This window comes from Sardina pilchardus, chromosome 19 (genome assembly GCF_963854185.1).
Source record: "Sardina pilchardus chromosome 19, fSarPil1.1, whole genome shotgun sequence".
In the NCBI taxonomy this organism is placed as follows: domain Eukaryota; kingdom Metazoa; phylum Chordata; class Actinopteri; order Clupeiformes; family Clupeidae; genus Sardina; species Sardina pilchardus.
In genome coordinates, this window is record NC_085012.1 from 7,454,204 (window position 1) to 7,474,203 (window position 20,000).

At 50.0% G+C, this 20,000-nt stretch overlaps 1 protein-coding gene across 1 annotated transcript in view; it reads left to right on the forward strand.

The window, feature by feature from the left end:
* The window catches only part of fam49bb (family with sequence similarity 49 member Bb), a gene marked incomplete in the record, with an annotated part of 46,660 nt that extends 28,965 nt beyond the window's left edge, over positions 1-17,695 (forward strand). The window contains 7 exon segments of the mRNA XM_062521250.1: positions 5,800-5,939; positions 11,073-11,150; positions 13,578-13,694; positions 13,905-13,984; positions 14,458-14,584; positions 14,977-15,047; positions 16,604-17,695. Of these exon segments, the coding sequence (XP_062377234.1) occupies positions 5,800-5,939; positions 11,073-11,150; positions 13,578-13,694; positions 13,905-13,984; positions 14,458-14,584; positions 14,977-15,047; positions 16,604-16,667 (677 nt within the window).
* Positions 17,696-20,000: the final 2,305 nt, after the last annotated feature.

Sequence of the window (20,000 nt, forward strand, 5' to 3'; positions counted from 1 at the left end):
ATTCTCTCGCTTTCTCTCTCTTTCTCTTTCATTCTCTCGCTTTCTCTCTCTGTCTCTTTCTCTTTCAATCTTTCTCTCTTGTTTTCTCTCTCTATCTCTTGCTTTCTCTCTCTCTGTCTCTTTCTCTTCATTCTCTCGCTTTCTTAACGTCACTGAGGTCACCGCCAGTGGATTGTGACCTCTGACTTGAACTTTTGTCCACATAGCCCCACACACACATACATACACACACACACACACACATGCATGCACACTCTCTCTCTCTCTCTTCACTCACACACACAGCCACACTCAAGCGCATGCAGGCGCACGCATGCTCACATTCGCGCCCTGTGTCTCACCAGTCTTGCTCGCTGACACTCATGAAGAAAGTTCCAGGCTCACACACACACACACACACACACACACACACACACACACACACACACACACACACATACACACACACACACACACACACACACACACACAGGCATCAGTGCACAGCTATAAATGCATAAATGATCATACATGACTGCACATGCTCCCCCATCCCTCTTCAAATGTACACACATACACACACACGTACACGCCCCCAAACAAACACACACACACACACACACACCCCCACACGCGTCACTGCCGATCACGCTCCGTTGCTTGCCCCGCCCCCCTCACTGCTCTCCCAGGTCGCGACCTCTTGAGGGTTTGTTGGGCTTCTGATGATGACCTAAGCCCGCTCGCCCCCTTTCCCCCCCGAGCAACCGTGGACGCCTCAGCCATGGCTGCCCTCTTGCCCCTCCCCCCCCTGCCCCCCGCCCCAGACCCTTCTTGCCCCCCCCCCCCCTTTCCCGCTGTTACCCCCTTACCCCTCCTGTGCCCTCCGTGTGCCCCTGGGGCCCTGGCGGTGAGCGCGGGCCCTTAATCCCAGTAATGGCCTCAAAGCCGTAGTGTAGTCAATGAGCTCAGGCCCGTGCCAGCCTGCCTGCCCGCCTGCCTGCCCGCCCGCCTGCCTACTGGAGCGCCCGGCGCAGGGCCGTTACGTAACCAAGTAGGTCACCTCCTTTTCCCCGCGTTTACACTCTGATTCACCCCACTTCTGGCGCACAGAGAGGGGGGCAAGAGACGTGTGGGGGGGGGGGGGAGGGTGTGTGTGTGTGTGTGTGTGTGTGTGTGTGTGTGTTGAGGGTGTGTGTGTGTGTGTGGGGTGTGTGTGTGTGGTGTGTGTTGAGGGTGTGTGTGTGTGTGTGTGTGGAGGGGGTCTGTGCGTGAGGAGGGGGGAAGGGGGGGTGGTGCGTTCACTCATGCTTGACTAGCTGCAGCGATTGATGTTTAAGTGTTATTAGATGCGTTTGATTTCTGTTTGAAAAAATATATTTCCATTTCCCATCGCCATTGAATTATTACTGATAACAGCGCGGGCCGCCAGCGAGCCGAGCCGAGACTGGTGCGCGGGAGGCCACACCGGGGCTACGGCTTTAGTGCTGTTCCTGTTGCAGCGTAATTGGTCCCTGTGTGTCGTAACAGCCGCCGCGAGTGAGGCTGACATTTACTGGCAGCGGAGTCATTCTCAATGTCATGGTCGGCGCGGAGAGATCTCTGGGAAAGTCGGCGCTCTGTAATTGAGAACAGGTCGGAGAAATCAAGGTGCTGTGTGTGTGTGTGTGTGTGTGTGTGTCTGTGTCTGTGTCTGTGTGTGTGTGTGTGTGTGTGTGTGTGTGAGGGGGTGTGTGTGTGGAGGGGGGACTGGATGTCCCAGGTGCACTAAGAGGACGGGACAGTTGCACACATATCTGTAGACTCGACTGCCTCCGAACGTTACGCAATGGAGAGATGACTGCTTTTGAAGTCCTACTCTGCGCCCTCCCAACCACGAGCACACTCACTACCACACAGTGTGGAGACCCTCTTACGGTCTATAGTCTGACACACAGATCAGCTCTCTAGTCCACCGCCTTGGCCATCGCCTGCTTCTACAGTCATGTCCTGTGTATAAGCCGCGGGACAGTGTTTTATGCAACTTAAAAGAAACAAAACACCATAACACCATATCATCATGGTCGTTTATTTCCACATCCAACATCACTACAGTAATTTCCCGCATATAAGCCGCATTGTGTATAAGCCGCAGGACAGTGTTTGATGCAAGTTAAAAGAAACAAAACCATATTAGCACCATATTAACTGCCCTGTGTTAACCTCATAGCTGAAGAAATATTGCAAAATCAATGTATAAGCTGCGGCTAATAGTCGGGGAAATTACGGTACTATATCTCCCGTCTCTGCAGTCAGAACTGCGTCCCAGCCGCTGCTTTGCATGCTGGGAGATGTGTCTCTGGGAGAAGTGCCGCTGGGGGAGAGTCGATCAGGACACTGCAGCGTGGGTGGGGGGAGGGGGAACAGTGGATCATGCCAGGGCACTCCCCCTCTCCAGGATGGAAAAAGATGGCCTCGGATGCCAGGGTAGTGGAAGGGCGTCGCTGCCACCCTGCAGGGACACATCGCACATTCTCTCTCTGTCTCTGTCTGTGTCTGTGTCTCGCTCTCTTTCTCTCGTCACTCTATCCCTCTCTCCCTCTCTCTCCCTCTATCCCCATGTGCTTCTGTTCCACCCTCCTGCGCGGCCGCTGATGTGATGGCTTCTGACGGCTCCTTCACCCCCCCGTGACTCCCTGCGACTCCACGGGAGAGCCAGAAGCCTGCCGTCTTCTCCTGGGCCCCCTCTCCTCTCCTCGCCTCTCCTCTCCTCTCCTCTCCTCTCCTCTCCTCTCCTCTCCGCACCGCCCCGCCCCGCCCGCCGCAGACTCTGTTTTGGCTGGACGGGGAGGAAAGTGCACTTCGGCCATTTTTGATCAGGTCCTGCCAGCGCAGGGCGGGCCGGGGGTGTGTGTGTGTGTGGGGGGGGGGGGGGGGGGGGGGGGGCAGACGTCGGCGGCCATTACAGACGCAGTCGATCCGCTCAATTTGCCGCGGCCAGGCGCTCCCTTCTCAAGTGACCGCCCCAGAGTCTCTACCCTTCTCCCTTCTCCGTGCCCAGCAAGACCCAGAGCTGCTGCAGTCCGCCACATCCCTGCAGGCTCTTCAGCCCCAGAGCCTCAGCACACACTTCTGTGGATCTCCATGCTGATGGAGAACAGCAGATACCAGGGAACAGATAATGCTAATAATACTGTGGAAGGTGCTATCTTGTCTTCATTTGTTCTGAAAGATGCACAAAGCGTTTCTATATGAGCCGTGTAATTAAACGTGTGGGGAGTCATAAATTAGCACTCCATTTCAAGGTCCTATGAATCTATTACAACATATTTTTAACACTGAGGTGTTACTATAGATCCAGCAGATTTGTTGTGTAACATATTGCAAGAGTGTTACCAAGGTAGCAGCTTGACGTTACGGTGATTATCTTTAAGTTCCCGCTCCTGACCCGATGACACGTTTTGGGTGGACAGGCTCGGTTTTTTCCGGGGCGTAGGTGTGTCTCTCTTCGTCTCGGAGAGGAAGCTGAGCCATCATCGCGAGGAGTAAAGACGAGCTCAGACGAGCAAGGCGCTGACGTGTCCGCTGCAGTCTGTCAGGGGTCAGGGCGCTCCAGCCCCCCCCGTCCACGTTTGATGTGCTGGCAAATTGGCGGCGGCAGAGGAGATGAAGGGCTGATTGATGGCCGCCGAGGCCCGGCCCTGCCTCACGCAGGATGACTGAACTCCTCGCTGTGGAAGTCTGGGGCGATGGAGAGCGCAGTCTCACAGGAGAGCCTGTGTGCTTTATGTCTTTGGTCTCACCGAGAGAAATGGACACTGCTGCTTTTCCATCATTATCCTTTATTTATTTTTTTGGCCTTTTTTGCCTTTGTTTTCATAGGATAGTGAAGACGTAGACAGGAAACAAGTGGGAGAGAGAGATGGGGTGAGATCGGGACATGACCGCAGGCCAGATTCGAACCTGGGTCCCTGTGGGCACTCGGACCCCTGCTGCATCACAGCGCCCCCATTATCCTTCTTATATATATATATATATATATATATATATATATATATATATATATATATATATTTAAAGTGTGACTTGACCATGCGGGTTTGTGCAAGGGAGAGGTGTGTTTTTGGGCTTATTTTGTATTGTAGACTGGGGCACACCAACCAGTTGTCCTCATGTGCTCTCCCTCCCTTTCTCAGATTGAAAAAAAAAACACTCCAATCCAAAAATCCGTTTGGAATTATCGCCTCCCCTCCAGAGGATCAAATTCCTTAATTGACCGCCATCTTGCTCTGTGGTCATTGTTGTCGTCGTGTGTGTGTGTGTGTGTGTGTGTGTGTGTGTGTGTAGCTCAGGTCCCATGCTTGCTGACCTGGTTCTCATTGCCTGTGCCCTTTGCTGTGGATCAATGGTCAACAATAATATCTGTTCCCGGCGCTCGTCTCTTGCGTAATCTCGTTTAGTGTGACCCGGAGTGGACCAGCGCCTTGCTGACGTTACGCAAGAGCGCCGGCCGCTTGTTAGCGCATGAGCTTAATGCTCTGCGCTGCCCGTAGTCTATGCATCTACACACACACACACACACACACACACACAGACAAATAAACACACATACACACACACACACACACACACACACACACACGTATGTACGCACACACCTCCTCCAGGGGTTCTAAGCCTCTGCTTAGCCTACTACATCAGTGTTGTCTTGGGGCTTAAGCTGAGTATGTTATGTAAGTGTGTGAGTGTGTATATATGCGTGTGTGTGTGTGTGTGTGTGTGTGTGTTTGCATCTGGGCCTACATGCATTTAGATCATTAGATATTAATGTCTGTATTAGATTATGTGATGTGAGCAAAGGGCCTTGTTCAAACGCTCAAGAGGATTACAAGTCTGACGTCTGTGGTTCACATGATTACTCTGTTGTAGTCTGTGAGAGCGCCATGTTGGTAGGCGTAGGCACGTTGTACAACAGAGTTAGCAAAGCTAAATAACAATCTCCTAATTGAATTGGACGAGCCGCATTCCTGGAGGGAATTATGCCGCGGACTTCGGAATGTGTTTTAATTACGCCTGTTTAGTCAGAAACGATGAAAAGATGAAACGTTTCAAAATCCACAAGATGGTAATTAGCGTTTTAGCATCCGATTGCTTGCTTCCCTCAAGAAATGTAGTTTTGTGTATTCACACACATATGTGTGAGCACAAACACACATACACAAACACTTGGAGTATAGGAGCAAGTACAGTTTTTTACTGTTATAATCTACGTCCACACATTTGAGTGTGTACAGCGTGATTCTCTACACTCAAGCCTAATCACTGCAAAGAAACTCATTTGTAGTCGAGAGCTCGAACATGATTTATCTTTTTGTTTTTCATCTCCTTCTGACGATCCCCTCCCTCCCCCTCTCTCTCTGTCTCTCTCTCTCTCTCTCTCTCTCTCTCTCCACCTCCCCCCTCCCCCCATCCCTCTATCTCTCTCTGTCTCCCTATCTCTCTCTCTCTCTCTCACTCACTCTCCCCCTCTCTCTGTCTTTCTCACTCTCGCTCTCTTTCTCTCTCTTCCTCTCTCTTTCTCTCTCTTTCTTTCTCTCTCTCTCTCTCAATTCAATTCAATAAGCTTTATTGGCATGAATGTAAACTTTTACAGTATTAAGCATTCAATACAATAATAATTATACAGATAATAATAATGATGATGATGATGATGATGATGATGATGATGATGATGATGATGATGATAATAATACAAATAATAACAAGAAAATAATAGTAATATACACACTCTCTCTCTCTCTCTCTCTCTCTCTCTCTCTCTCTCTCTCTCTCTCTCCTCCACAGAGGCGGCGCTCCATAGCCTGCTGCGGGCGCTGACCAGCGAGACGTACGATGACCCCACGCAGCACCTGGAGCGCGAGCAGGCCCTGGCCAAGCAGTTCGCCGAGATCCTGCACTTCACGCTGCGCTTCGACGAGCTCAAGGCAGGTGTCCGCTCGCTCGCTCGCTCACACGCTCACACGCTCACACGCTCACACGCTCACACACGCACTCGCCCGCCTCGCCGCCGCCACCTTCACCCGACACCCGCATCCTCCGCCAGCTTAGCATGAGCGCACCTGCCCAGTTAGTGCAGTGGGTGTGTGTGGGTGTGGGTGTGGGCGTGTGCGCTTGCATGCGTGTGTGTGTGTGTGTGTGTGTGTTTGTGTCAGCTTCTCACCCACTACCAAAGCTTTAAGCCCATATATTTGTGTGAGTGTGAGGTTCTTTTAGGAAGGCTGATGAAATACTGTACACGTGTGTGTGTGTGTGCACGAATGTGTGTGTGTGTGCGTGTGTGTGTATGGTTCTATGAGAGAGTCTGATGAAATGCTGTGTGTGTGTGTGCACGTGTGCACGAGTGTGTGTGTGTGCGTGTGTGTGCGAGTGTGTGCGTGTGTGTGTGTGTGTGTGTGTGTGTGTGTGTGTGTGTGTGTGTGTGTGTGTCTGATGAAATACTGTACATGTGCGTGTGTGTGTGTGTGTGTGCGGTTCTATGAGATTCTGATGAAATACTGTACATGTGCACGTGTGGTGTCCAGTAGAGCTCAGACTTGGTCTGTCTCACCTCACACTCAATGAGCAAAACCACCATCATACATGAGTCAGACAAAAATGTCAGTTTCACTTTGAGCAAGGGGAAATTTTCCACTCTGACTGTCCGGCCTCAGAGGCAGAGATTGTTCTAGAACCTTCTGTTATGGGCCGTCTCACTGGTACCAGTTGTTACACCAGGTTTTAAGTGCATCATAGGTTTGCCTTAGTACCGCTAATGAATAACAAAGCGTTGACAAAAAGCAGTTTAATCTGATTCATAATCCCCCATCTTGTGGTGATAAGTGAGGCATGTGTCTTTTACCTCGCAGGCTGCTCAACTTCCTGTGTGTGTGTGTGTGTGTGTGTGTGAGGGGGGTGGGGGGCTGTATATGGAAGCTTTGTTCTCCACATACACCAAGCTTTCCCTCAGGTGTGATAAGCGGCGGGTGTAATAGGTTAACAAGTTCCTCCTGCTCGCTAATTAGCCTCAAATAGGATTAGCGTGCCGGCTAACGAGAAGTTAATTAGCGTTTCATTTTGTCTCCCAGTGTAAGCCAAGTTTGCGCTATCTCGGCACAAGCGTACGGGAGCGCTAAAGAACAATGTGGGGTATGTTGTTTTTATTCTGATCCCTCCCCCCCAGTACAAACGGAATCTTCCACCTGGGGCGTAGCGCTGTCCTCGGGCTCGGTTGCCGTGCGGAGACGTCTCGTCTCGTCTCGCGCGCTCGTCTCCGGGTTCAGCCGAGTTCATGGAGCGGGAAGTGCATTTTCTGCCTCCTCCTCCCCGGTGACGTGCTGTAAGTGGCTGTCGCTTCGGTCACTGGCAGAAATACTCATACGTCTGTCTGAGATGATCACCGTGCCGTACAGATGTCTTACTGTACTGGGGGACGGTGAGAAATTGTTGCCCCTCCCATCCACTTACACACACACACACACACACACACACACAGCACACACACATTCTCTCTCTCTCTCTCTCTCTCTCTCTCTCTCTCTCTCTCTCACGCACACACACACACACACTCTCTCACACACACACACACACACACACACACACACTCATATACTCACATACCCACACACAGATTCCCCCCCAGGCTGTGGGGCTGGGACGCCCCAATTAGAGCCCCCCGCCTCGACTCGCGCTCGATAAAAGTGGGTAGGTAGGGGGGTGCAAGGTGGCATGCCAGCCCCCATTCTGCCAGCCCTCAGTCACCGAGCCACGCGCTGACCTAGATAGCCCGCGCCCGCGCGCCCGCGAGCCGCTGCCTGGCACAAACCAAATGGGGCCGTCTGGACTGGCACTAGCCACAACACTGTCTGGTGAACGGACAAGGGACTCAGCACCAGTCCGTCGTGCCGGGGCAAGTGCCACGCTGTGCGTTAATGCCAGTCGTGGCTGGCATCCACCATCCCTGAACAATAGGGCTAATGTAGCGCCAAGCCAATTACTTTGACGTCTTTGCCTTGTCAGAAGCAGAAGGTTGACCGATAAGACCAGCCGCATTAATGGGCAGGGGCGGCAGTGGTCAGCCAAGTGACTTTGTGATCTGGGAGCCCTGTGCTTGTGCCCGACTGTGTGTGTGTGTGTGTGTGTGTGTGTGTGTGTGTGTGTGTGTGTGTGTGTGTGTGTGTGTGTGTGTGTGTGTGTGTGTGTGTGTGTGTGTGTGTGTGTGTGTGTGTGTGTGTGTGTGTGTGTGTGTGTGTGTGTGTGTGTGTGCGTGTGCGTGTGCGTGTGTGTGTTTCATTTCTCTCCTTTGAAAGTGTGTACTTAGGCGACCCTTGCACCCCCTCCTCCACTAAGTACACGGCGCCGGGAGGTTTAATTTTTTTTCGCTGGACGGTCCACTCATTGGAAGCCATCTGAATTTGATCAAGCCGTCGTAAAGTCATTAGAAGTGTTCCGTTACCGTCCCCTGCCCTTCCGCTCTCAGGACGCGCAAAAGAATCCCATTTTTCAGCCGGCTAAAGAGGCGTCCTTTGTTGTCCATTAGGCAGAAAGGTCAGTGTTTTGCTTGCGCGCAAGCACTGTTTGTGTAAGTATGTACTGTATCTACTGTCTGTGTGTGTGTGTGTGTGTGTGTGTGTGTGTGTGTGTGTGTGTGTGTGTGTGTGTGTGTGTGTGTGTGTGTGTGTGTGACAGAAATGGAGTATGTTACTCCCTAATGTAGGTCAGCTCACAGGAGGACCCGAAAAAAAAAGGGTTGGGGTTGGGGTTGGGGGGTTGCGTTGCGTTGCGTGGTGGAGACCCTGTAAAGGCGGCGGGCGGAAATGAAGGTGGTGAATGATTTATAGAGGGAACGGAATGCCCCCAACTTTAAACGCATACACCCCTCAGTGCTAACAGACCTTTTGGAAAAAAAGGAGAGGCGAGATCAAGAGACACGCACCATTAACGCTCAATCAGAGACGCTCCTGCATCCCCCCACCCCCCGGAGTCATTAATCAAGCCCAGTCCAAACCAAACAATGGGGGCACTGCAGAACACAGGGACGCTCACATCCCCTGGGACTCTGTGTCGGGGCACACAGGGCCATGGAGTGTGAGCGTGGGTAGTGTTTGTACAAGTCGTATAAACTTTATGAATCTGTCGGCACTTAATTTCCCTCTATCGTGTGATCTGTCATGGACTGTTTATCACTTAGTCATGTCCGGGGCACATTCTTTTCGCCTTTGTATTTACGGTGATTCAACTTTGAGGATGATGATCTAAGTGTCCTGCCCTCCAAGAAGTCCTCCTCACACCTACTCTTCTGCTAGAATTTTTGATTCAAGCACAATGCATATTTGAAAAGGGGAAAATGAATGTAGTTCCTTCATTTTTGGGTCAAGGTTACCGAAGTGCTTGCCAGCTCAGTTTGTTTTGTTTCAAGGTCGCTCGTTTGTGAATTGAATTTAAAGAAACTCAATGGCACGCTGAAGTTGCCGTGCGTGGCCATGAATTCATTCTGTCGTTGCCATTCATTTCTGCCTTCACAGGTGCACAGTTGGCACACCGCTCTCACCCCCCCCCCCCCCCCCCCCCCCCCCCCCGCTCACGTGCCTATGTCCGTGGGAGGTGCGCACACTGCTCAGCATACCGAAGGCAGCGTTTTTTAAAACTCTTCTCAAAGTGCCACCCTTGACCTTGAGGAATAAATTCTGCTCTTATTCTCGGTTTGGCCCGCGGCCGTAGATCTGTAGCCGTAATAGCCACACCAGTGAGCGGGTCGCGACCTCTGACCCCTGGCCAGCGTCCCTCTCGGTCGCCCCATCCCAGTTAAACGATGCCCTCTGGCCCCCGAATCCTCCCTCCTGCCTTAACCACCTCTCCAAAGTGCGCCTAACGAGATCGTCTCCGAGTGGCTCTCCTGCGCTCTCACTGGCGCTCTTCTCTGTCTCTGTTTCTATCGCTCTATTTTCATCACTCTGTTTCTATCACTCTGTCTGTCTCTGTTGTTCTCTCGTCCGTGTCACTTCAGTGTGTTCCCTCCTCTCTCTCTCGCCTCTCTCCCCTCTTTGGCCTTTCTCTTGCTGTCTCCCTTCATTCTGTTCTCTCTCTCTCTCTCTCTCTCTCTCTCTCTCTCTCTCTCTCTCTCTCCTCCCTCCCTCCCTCCCTCCCTCCCTCTCTCTCTCTCTCTCTCTCTCTCTCCCTCCCTCCCTCTCATACTCATTCCTTTTCTCATTGGCATCTATCTGTCGACTGAGCAGCCAATGCGCCGTGGCAAGGTCCAGCTAAGAGGGCAGGCCCTGGCGGCCACACACTAACAGAGGCGTGGGGGCCCGTTTAAAAAAAAAAAAAAAAAAAGAAGAAGCAGCGCGTCGGCATCGGCAACCGCCCTCACTCCCTCCACCGGCCGGCCAGCCAGCCAGCCGAGCCGCCCGCTCCCACTGCCCGCTGTTGCTGCCGCAGCAGCCTCTGCCAGCCGGCTAAAGATCCACTTAAGTAAAGCGACAGCTAATCCTATCAGTGTCCCCCTTTTCAGCGCCCCAGGCCAGGGTTATTTTGTGGTGTGTCAGGGCTCTGTCATGGACACAGGGCTGTACTGAGCAGCGTTTTTGTGTGGGTGGGGTGGGTGGATGGTGGGGTGGGGTGGGGTGGGTGGATGGTGGGGGTGTCTCTGAAGGTATTGCTGCAGGGCCTGCTGCCATAATAGAGTCCTCTGGAAAAATGAAGGCACAGACATGTATTTGTGCAGACACAAATTGCAAAACACAAGCGCTCATAAATATTCTCGTATTCCAGAACTCTTCTTTCTAGGACAGTTGTTTTTATTACACTCATTATGTACACATTATTATAGCAGGGGGAAAAAAAATGAAATCCCAATGTGATTTTAATAAATAATGCTGCTCACACATAGCTTTAAATACAAGAAAAGAAAAATACTTTGTAGTAATACAGGTAATAAAATGGGCAGGAGTACTATGTTATGGTAAAAATGGACAGCCCCCTGGAGCATGCTAAAACGACACCCGTCCGTGGAAAAGGCCCGTCGCTGTCTTTATTATACTGTAGCTCTGTCTTATCTCCTGTGTGTTTGGCTTATCCCACAGATGACTAATCCTGCCATCCAGAACGACTTCAGCTACTACAGGAGAACCCTCAACCGCATGAGGATCAACAATGTCCCCGTGAGTAGACACACACACACACACACACACACACACTCTCCTGTATGAGTACAATGAGTCCTTTTCTTCCTCTGTTCATCTTGGCTAGATCTATGTGTCCTTGTCTCCATCTTTTCTGCGTCGGCCGTGACCTTCTCCCTCTCCGGCTTTATTTTCCTTTCCATTCCTTAAACCTGTCCTCCTCTGCTCCCTTCCTCCTCTCTTCCTCTGCTCCCCTCCTCCTGTCCATTTCATCTCCTACTCACAGAGCCGTTTTGTCTTCCTCTCAGAGTCCCCACCTCCCTTCCTCCCGCTCTCCCATTTCTAGATCCATCTCCATCTCTCCGCTACCCCAATTTAAAACTCCCCCAATCCCCCCTCCTCTTCCTCCTCCTCCTCCTTCTCTTCTTCCTCCTACGACTGCCCCCACTCCCCTCCTCCTCCTCCTCCTCCTCCTCCTCCTCCTCTCTCACTCGTTCGTCTCCTCCTCTCGCCCTCCCTCGGCGACGCTGAGCGTTCAACGAGACGAGCGAGCTCTCGCCCCCCCCCCCCCCCACACACACGGGGAGTGCCAGCGAGTTCATCCGGCTCGCTCGAGCATAAAAACGCTGCAGCGACACAGACCCCAGACCAGCTGTGGGCCGCCCCGTGGGACCCTGCGGTTCTCCGAGGGCCTCACACCTGACCTGGGGCCAGCGAAACGGCGTCCCGCGAGAGGAGGTGCTCGGGCCCAGCAGCTGGCTCAGAGCTCTGTGCTGGTATTCCCCCTCTTTCCCCTGAACTGCCCTCTCTCTCTCTCTCTCTCTCTCTCTCTCTCTCTCTCTCTCTCTCTCTCTCTCTCTCTCTCTCTCAGCGAGTTCTCAGAAAGGTGTCTCATTTTTTACGCTGGAGTAAATTTTCGGTTCTCGATTCCTCAATGTTTTCATTTAGTCTTTTACACGCTGGTGTGTGTGTGTGTTTTTTTTTTTTTTTTTTTTGTCGCCGTTGTTCATTCTAACAGCTTCTCAAACTTCCATCTCCACACCCACGCCTCCTGACTGTAGACCCCAGGGCTGTGGGGGGGGTAGTCCAGGAGACTGTGGATCCCCCGTCCATATGAGGAGAGGAGGACTGAGAATGATGGAAATTTGGCATGACCTGGGATGTAGGTCAACTCCACATTTGGAGCAGTTTAGCTAAAAACCTTTCGGATGTTCTTTGCCAAGTGACGCTCCACAGAGACAATGGTCTCTCTTTGTCTCGTGTTCTCTCCTCTTTTTTTTCCCTTTTTGCCTTGAAAGGCCATGTAGACGTGAAGACGAAATGTTTAATATTTCAGTGAGGAGAACAATATGACTGCAGTCCCCCCCGCCACACACACACACACTCTCACACTCTCTATCTTTTACACACACACCCACACACAGTCTTTGTTGTCAGGGTAAATGCCTCCAGCTCCTTCTCTCCCCTCTAGCTTCCTCTTACTCACTTTCTTTTTTTCTCTCTCTCTCTCAATCTATCTCTCTCTCACACACACACTCTCTCACTCGCTCTCTCTCCCTCTCTTTACGTCGCTCTTTCACCCCTTTTATTCCTTCCAAATATGGCTGTGCCATTAAGCAAATGGAAGCGCGCCAGTATGTGCCATCTCAATGCAGCCAGACGGTCTTCACGCCAGCTTTTTTTTTTTTTTTCTTCAAGCGGCTGTCCACTTGAGTGGAACCAGCGCTTTCATCAGCGCCCGGCCCCTCGATGAGCCGGAGTGACGGGCAACATCATCGCTGCCCCACTCCCGGATCATTATTTCATGGCCGGACTTTTCCAACAGTCCATTAGATTCATACACATTTCACTCGGGGGAAATAAAGCCGGGACTCCATTTCCTGGCAGATATCTCTCCAGCCCCTCTCACGGCCTGCTCCACCGGGGGAAACCCATCATACTGTAACTGCTGCTCTGGGAACAGTTGGCACTGTTGATTTAATAATGGTTACATATAAGAGGGGAGATGGCAGGATCTGCACCCAGGACTGTTAGTCTCTTGCACCTGCATAATGGGCCTCTTAGAGGGATTCAGTGCACTCCGCTTTTCAGCATCGCGCAGTGCAGCATTATACTGTAAAATGTGAAAGCTTACAGTTTTCCACTTCCACCGTTATATGGAGATGATCTTCCCGGCAGCCCGGAATTGATTGTCTCGTTGGACGTTTGGGTCTACGCGGTACACTGGAATGATTTATTTATCCTATATGCTGAGTCGGAAGCTGACAATGAATTTTAAAGATGGCCAGTCAGCCGTGTAATGACCGCGGTGTAGCTGTTATGTAACAGAGTAATTCAGCGCATCTCTACGTGGGAAAAGTGGGCTACTACTGACACGAGACCTGAGAACGACATGCAGTCGTTTCTGAACTGCTGTTTAGTCTCCCGGTAATGATCGCTCTCCTTTGATGTCGTTTTTTTTAACAGGCCGACGGCGAAAATGAAGTCAACAACGAGCTGGCCAATCGCATCTCTCTATTCTACGCCGACGCCACGCCCATGCTGAAGACGTTAAGCGACGGCACCACTAAGTTCGTCTCGGAGGTAAGCGCCAACAACGTCCGTCCCAAAACCACCTGCAAAAACGCTCACACTCACACGCTCCAAAAAAAATTAAACTGTGTATCGAGCGATTCAGCGGTTTTATCGAACATGCCACTGTTGTCCAATCTTGATCTCATTATAAAGTAAGCATGGATCGAGGTGAGCGGGTTCCTATTGATTTCAGCATGCTGTGTCTGTGTTCTGCCGCAGAACAAGAACCTGCCGATCGAGAACACCACAGACGTCCTGAGTACGATGGCCAGCGTCTGCAAAGTCATGCTGGAGACGCCGTAAGTCAGAACTTCTCTTGAAACAGGAAGAGAAAGTGTTGTGATCCATGTCTCGCCGTAACGGTGATGCTAGCAGACATATCAGACAAATCTGCCCTCAGATAAATCAGCCTTTTACTGTATAGTGTGTGTGTGTGTAGGTGTGTACGTCTTTGCACGTCTTTGCCTGTCTGTGTGTGTGTGTGTGTGTGTGTGTGTGTGTGTGTCTGTATGTTTGTCTGTCTGTACAAATCTGTGGCTATGACTAAATGCGTCTCTATCAGGTCTGACACTATGTTTGGAGTAGTGTGTGTGTGTGCGCGTGTGTACAATATGTGTGTTGGGTGTGTGTGCTTGTGTGTTATCTCTCCCTGTGTCAATATGTGTGGATCTAACACTCTCTGTGTGTGTGTGTGTGTGTGTGTGTGTGTGTGTGTGTGTGTGTGTGTGTGTGTGTGTGTGTGTGTGTGTGCGTGTGTGTGTCCATCCATCAGAGAGTACCGCAGCCGCTTCACCAGCGAGGACACGGTGTCCTTCTGCCTGCGGGTGATGGTGGGCGTCATCATCCTGTACGACTACGTCCATCCCGTGGGGGCCTTCGCCAAGTCCTCCAAGATCGACGTGAGTGTCCCCCCGCATGCCTGTCCATTCTTAAACATGTTTGCACGAGCACGCAAGCATTGACCCAAGCGCTGTGTGTCTGCACCATGTCAACAGTCTCACAAGGGCACGGTTGTGTAGGAGAGATGGGCTTTCTTAATGCGTATTGTTAAGCTAGCGACTTCATAGTGTTTGTGAATGTAATGAGGAGCATTTAGCACTTTTATTGTGAGAATGGTGAGTGAAGCTTTATGTTGCAGTGGCAATGCTTGTGTTGAAGCTGACGATATGATTTAACTTTCCCTCTCTGTCTTTCTTTCTTTCTTTCTCTCTCTCTCTCTCTCTCTCTCTCTCTCTCTCTCTCTCTCTCTCTCTCTCTCTCTCTCTCTCTCTCTCTCTCTCCCCGCTGACAGATGAAGGGATGCATCAAGGTTCTTCGTGACCAGCCTCCAAACAGTGTAGAAGGCCTTCTTAATGCTCTCAGGTAGATATAATTCCACATATTCAAATATTATTTATCAAACCCGCCGCTAGTCTTATACAAAATCCATCACCAACCAAAGCTTGCTCGACTTTCAAAGAAGTACACAAAGACGGCATACAGAGCATTATTTTTGGGCTTTAATTCTAATCCTGGTTGAGTTGTAATGGGCACTGACCTCACCGCCATTTTGGATCCACACCCTGGCTTGTAAGCGCATGACCAAAGGGGGTGAATCTGCCAGACCTTCGCCCCCTCTTCTCCTTCAGGGGGTGTTGGTCAGGGAACTGACAGTTTAAGTCCAGGGTACATCACCCGCGCTGTCACCAAGCCTCTCATGCGGTGTGTCTGATGGGGTGGGCACGCTGTAATTTACTTGGACTTCACAGAAGGAGCTGATAATTGGTCTGAGACTTCCTCTGGTGTGCACAGCCCCTAATTAAACGACTGGCTAGCAGTCAGCCTGCATTTGCTTTAGCACCAGCTCCCTCCAGCAGCCGGCTTTCAGGGGCCTGGTCTGGAGCCGCTCAGGATTCCAGAAGCTGTCGTCTAGCAGAAGGCTCTGGCTCTGGGAAAGAGGGATGGGAGTCGCTCGGAGGACTAATCTCTGGCTCGGTTTTCCCCCCGCAAGCCCTTCCATTCATCTCCTTTAAGTCTGGAAATGACTCTCTTTGAGGCCCCTCTGTTCTGCTCATTGTTGATTTTTAGCGAGCATACACATCAGACGAAAAGCCCCCAAAGCAACGTTACTCTGTCTGGAGTCTGCTAGTGTACACACACACACACACACACACACACACACACACACACACACACACACACAGACACCTAGCAACATACACCTTGTTCAGTCCGCCGGCATCACACTCCTCACCTGCAGGCTCACAGTAGCAACTGCCCCTGCCTGCGCTCCACCGTCTCCATGGCAACCCGGGGGGGTTACACACACACACACACATACCCATATGTGTCTCACACCAGTGAAGCCTGTGGGTCTTCCTGTGGTGAAAGCCAACTAGGACACGTGTCAATCAAAACCTCACACACACACACACACACACACACACACACTCACTCACACATATACACTCTGGGTTTCATCCATCCGCTGCCAGATCTGAATCTAAAAAGGGCAGCGTTTACCCTGTTGCTATGGCAACTACTGATGTGGGGGTCCTGTGGTGATCCAGCACCCCGGCACTCGAACCCTTCCAACCGCAGACCTCTCCTGGCCACTCTGGCAGGTCACACCACGCCAGTCAGGTGATGCTATTTTTAGCCAATCAAATAGCTTAGAGAGGTTAATTTCACCACCCCTCCCAAGAGCCTCAGTTTTCTCTGTGTGTGTGTGTGTGTGTGTCAGTGTGTCTGTTTGTTTCTGTTTTTGGCAATACAGTTTTGAGTTGAGTGACTCAAAGAATCTTTAATGACAACTGAATTATTGAGTGTGTCTGTTTGTGTTTTAGTCACAGTAAATGAGCTTGATATGTATTACTTAATGTAATGTTTTGACAAGTAAATAAATTAATTTGCATAAATAAGCACCGTGTTCTCCACAGGTACACCACGAAGCATCTGAGCGACGAGTCCACCAACAAGGCCATTAAAGCCATGCTGCAGTGAGCCATGCGCTCCTCTGGGATCCTCCTCTCCTCTGCCCCCCCTCCCGCCTCCTCCTCCTCTCCTCGCTCTGGGACACGACGCCGCCGCCGCCTCCTCCTCCTCCTCCTCCTCCTCCTCAGCCTCCTCCTCGACCACTCCCGTACTCCCGTACCTGCTCTATCCCATCACAGCGATGCACAGAATGTTTTTATATGAAAATATTACAAAAATAACGACAGAGGGAGGGAGAGAGAGAAAGAGAAAGAAAGAGAGGGAAAGAGAAAAACAAAGGTGAAAGAACAACAAGAAAAAGGCTTTGGTGTCTTTCCCTCCCCTCGTTTTGTCTTTTTACAAAAAAAAAATAAAAGTGAATGCTACTGCCGTTACCGGACGTCTTTTCTGTGCCAAAACTGCGTCGCTTCAACTCGCTTTTACAAGTCTCTCTGGAAAGGCCATGCTCCAAAATGGCAGCTATGGAAGCATTTGTCGTTACTTCTCATTCTTTTGTCACTCTACTTTTTAATTGAGCTTTTTGTTTTTGTCCTGTGTGAGGGAGGGGGGGGGAAAGTTTTGACTTGAAATTTCAAAAGAGAGAGATATACATAGAGAAATATATATATATGAATATATATTATTTTTGTTTGAATTAATATTTAATATTTCATCCTCTGCATGACAAAATGATGTCTTTTCCCCTCTATTTAAAAAAGAACTAATACTTAAAATTCATTTAGCAGCCTCAGCATTGTTTCTGTAAATTTAAGGATGGAAATGTTTAAATTATGTTTTTGTTATTTGAAATGGTACTTGTCACAATGGAGATTATTAAAGAATAGTACTGTTTATGTTTTATATTTTTTATAGATCTTGATTTAAGTGTTGTTGTCTTTTTTCATAGTTGTATTGTTTTTTTTTTTTTTGTTTTTTTTTCTTATTTTGAAAACTAACTTTCAAACTGTGATGGGGGTTCAATTTAAGTGGAAGTCCGGTGTGAAAAATGTTGACTTGTGCTGTCGGGAAACAATAAAAACTGCTTTCATGTTTTTGTACATCAGCTTTTGCGCAGATTTGTTTTTCCCCTCTTTGGGCGTCTTTGAATAACACTCCTCCTTTAGGTAGACATGTACATTCCAAGACTACCACAATCATTTACTTATTTATATTTCTCTTTAAAGTCGGCGCGTTTGACCATATGTGGACGGGGTGTCTCTAATTAGGGGTGGGAAGGGTAATGTTTTAGGCCGAAAAGGGCAATTTGAAAGACGTTCAAACACTGACGGCCTTTTAATGGTCTCTTTTATTGTCACTCCATTGTTGCGTCCCATTTTTCCTCTTCAAGAGTGGCAGCTCAGATTGTCTGAGCAATCTTCAAAGGCTAATTAAGTCTTTTTTTGTGAACTAAATGTCTCATTCTCTTCAACATCTATTCCCTGTTCCATTTGTCCTTACATTACTTCTCTCTATCTGTTGCTCTCTCTCTCTCTGTCTCTCTCTCTCTCTTTCTCTTTCACTCTCTCTATTCTCTTGTCCATTTTAATCCTGTCTAATGTAAACTGTTATGCTATGTTTCCATTACTAATCCTACAGATATGTTTCATCTACAGTAGTCTGTAGAGCCATATGAAGCTGTAACACCTTCCCCTTTTACTCTTGGCACAAACATCATCTCACAAATCAATTTCCCGTGCGCGATCAATGGCTGCATATTAAAGGTCATAAAGTTTGATCGAACGTAAAAGTCAATACTTCTATGCACATATGCTTGCGTTGCTCAGGCAGAACTATTAGCAATTGAGATTAAACACCGTATTAATGATTCTTTGTGATTACTCGCTAATTGACTGCATTAAATAATTAGTAATTCTGTAGTGCAACATTGACTGTGTAATCTGCTGCTGAGTTTCCGTGTTGATAAAAATGAAATGGCAAACGTGCCCATTCATCCTCTTGAGCTCCACTGTAAAGGTGTGGTGTGTATAGTCTAATGGTGAAAGCCATTAAAGTGGAGCTAGCATCGCTAGGTGTGGTGTGTATAGTCTAATGGTGAAAGCCATTAAAGTGGAGCTAGCATCGCTAGGTGTGGTGTGTATAGTCTAATGGTGAAAGCCATTAAAGTGGAGCTAGCATCTCTAGGTCTTTTTGGGGGGGTTTTGCACACGAGCAGTGGCAGCTGAACGTGGCATTTGCATCGGAGAGGACTCCAAGAGGGGGAATCGGGGTCACTCCAATTCCCCAACTCAATCTGCGTAGCGAGGTCACTCGAGCGTTGCCAGATCTGCCAGAATTGTGCTTACGTTGCCAAAGTGGACAAAACAAAACAAAACAAAAAACAAAAAATGGGGGAGAAAAAATGCTCCGCCCGTCCTTTTGACTTTCAGCATTGTCTGTTCGTGCGAGGAGCACCAGACTGCCTGCTTGCCCACACCTCCTGCTTCCCCTCCAGAGAAGAGCAGAAGAGAAGAGAGAGAGAGAGAGAGAGAGAGAGAGAGGGAGGGAGAGAGAGAGAGAGACAGACGGTTGGGGAATGGGATGGGAAGAACAGGGTGTGGTGAAGATCTGGTTGGATAGTGGCGCTCTGCAGTAACTAAGGGCAGAGATGAAGGTCAGAGGGAGAGGAGAAAGTGAAAGAAAGAGAGAGGGAGGGAGGGAGGAAGGGAAGAAGAGGGAAGGAGAGGAAGGGATGGGTTTGGCTTGGAGAGGATCTTGCGGTACCAGTGCTATAGAGATGATCAAAGAGAGAAAGAGAGCGTGTGAGTGGGGGAGAACGTGTGGTCCTATGTGGGCACTGCAGTCAGTGGGCTCTGCATTATGGCAGCAGTGTAGTACACTCCGGGTCAGAGAGAGAGAGAGAGAGAGAGCTGGTTGCTGGGCGTGGCTGGCTGCATCTGTGCAGGAGTGCTTTGGAGAGAGAGAGAGAGAGAGTTGAGAAGAGGGGGAGTAGAGGGGGAGATGGGGGCTTGCTATGGGTGGGTCCTTCTCTGCAGCATCAAAGTGCTTAGTGTCACTGTGAGGGAAAATGGAAGAGAGAAGACAGAGAGAGAGAGGATATGGGGCAGGGTGTGCGTGCGTGTGTGTGTGTGTGTGTGTGTGTGTGTGTGTGTGTTTCTGCTCCTGCAGCTGCCTAACCCACTTTCAGTTTGAGGTTGAAGTGACCTTCTAAAAAGGACAATCAGTTGGTCACCTTCGTCGTGACTTTGAATTTCCTTTGAAAAACACCCAGCACGAGACCATCATTTGGGTAGAGAGAGCACGCTCTGACGCACGCACGCACGCACGCACGCACGCACGCACGCACGCACGCACCAAATGTTACCTCCAGCACCAGTCCCTCTTCCGTCTCCTCGCTCCTTAGTC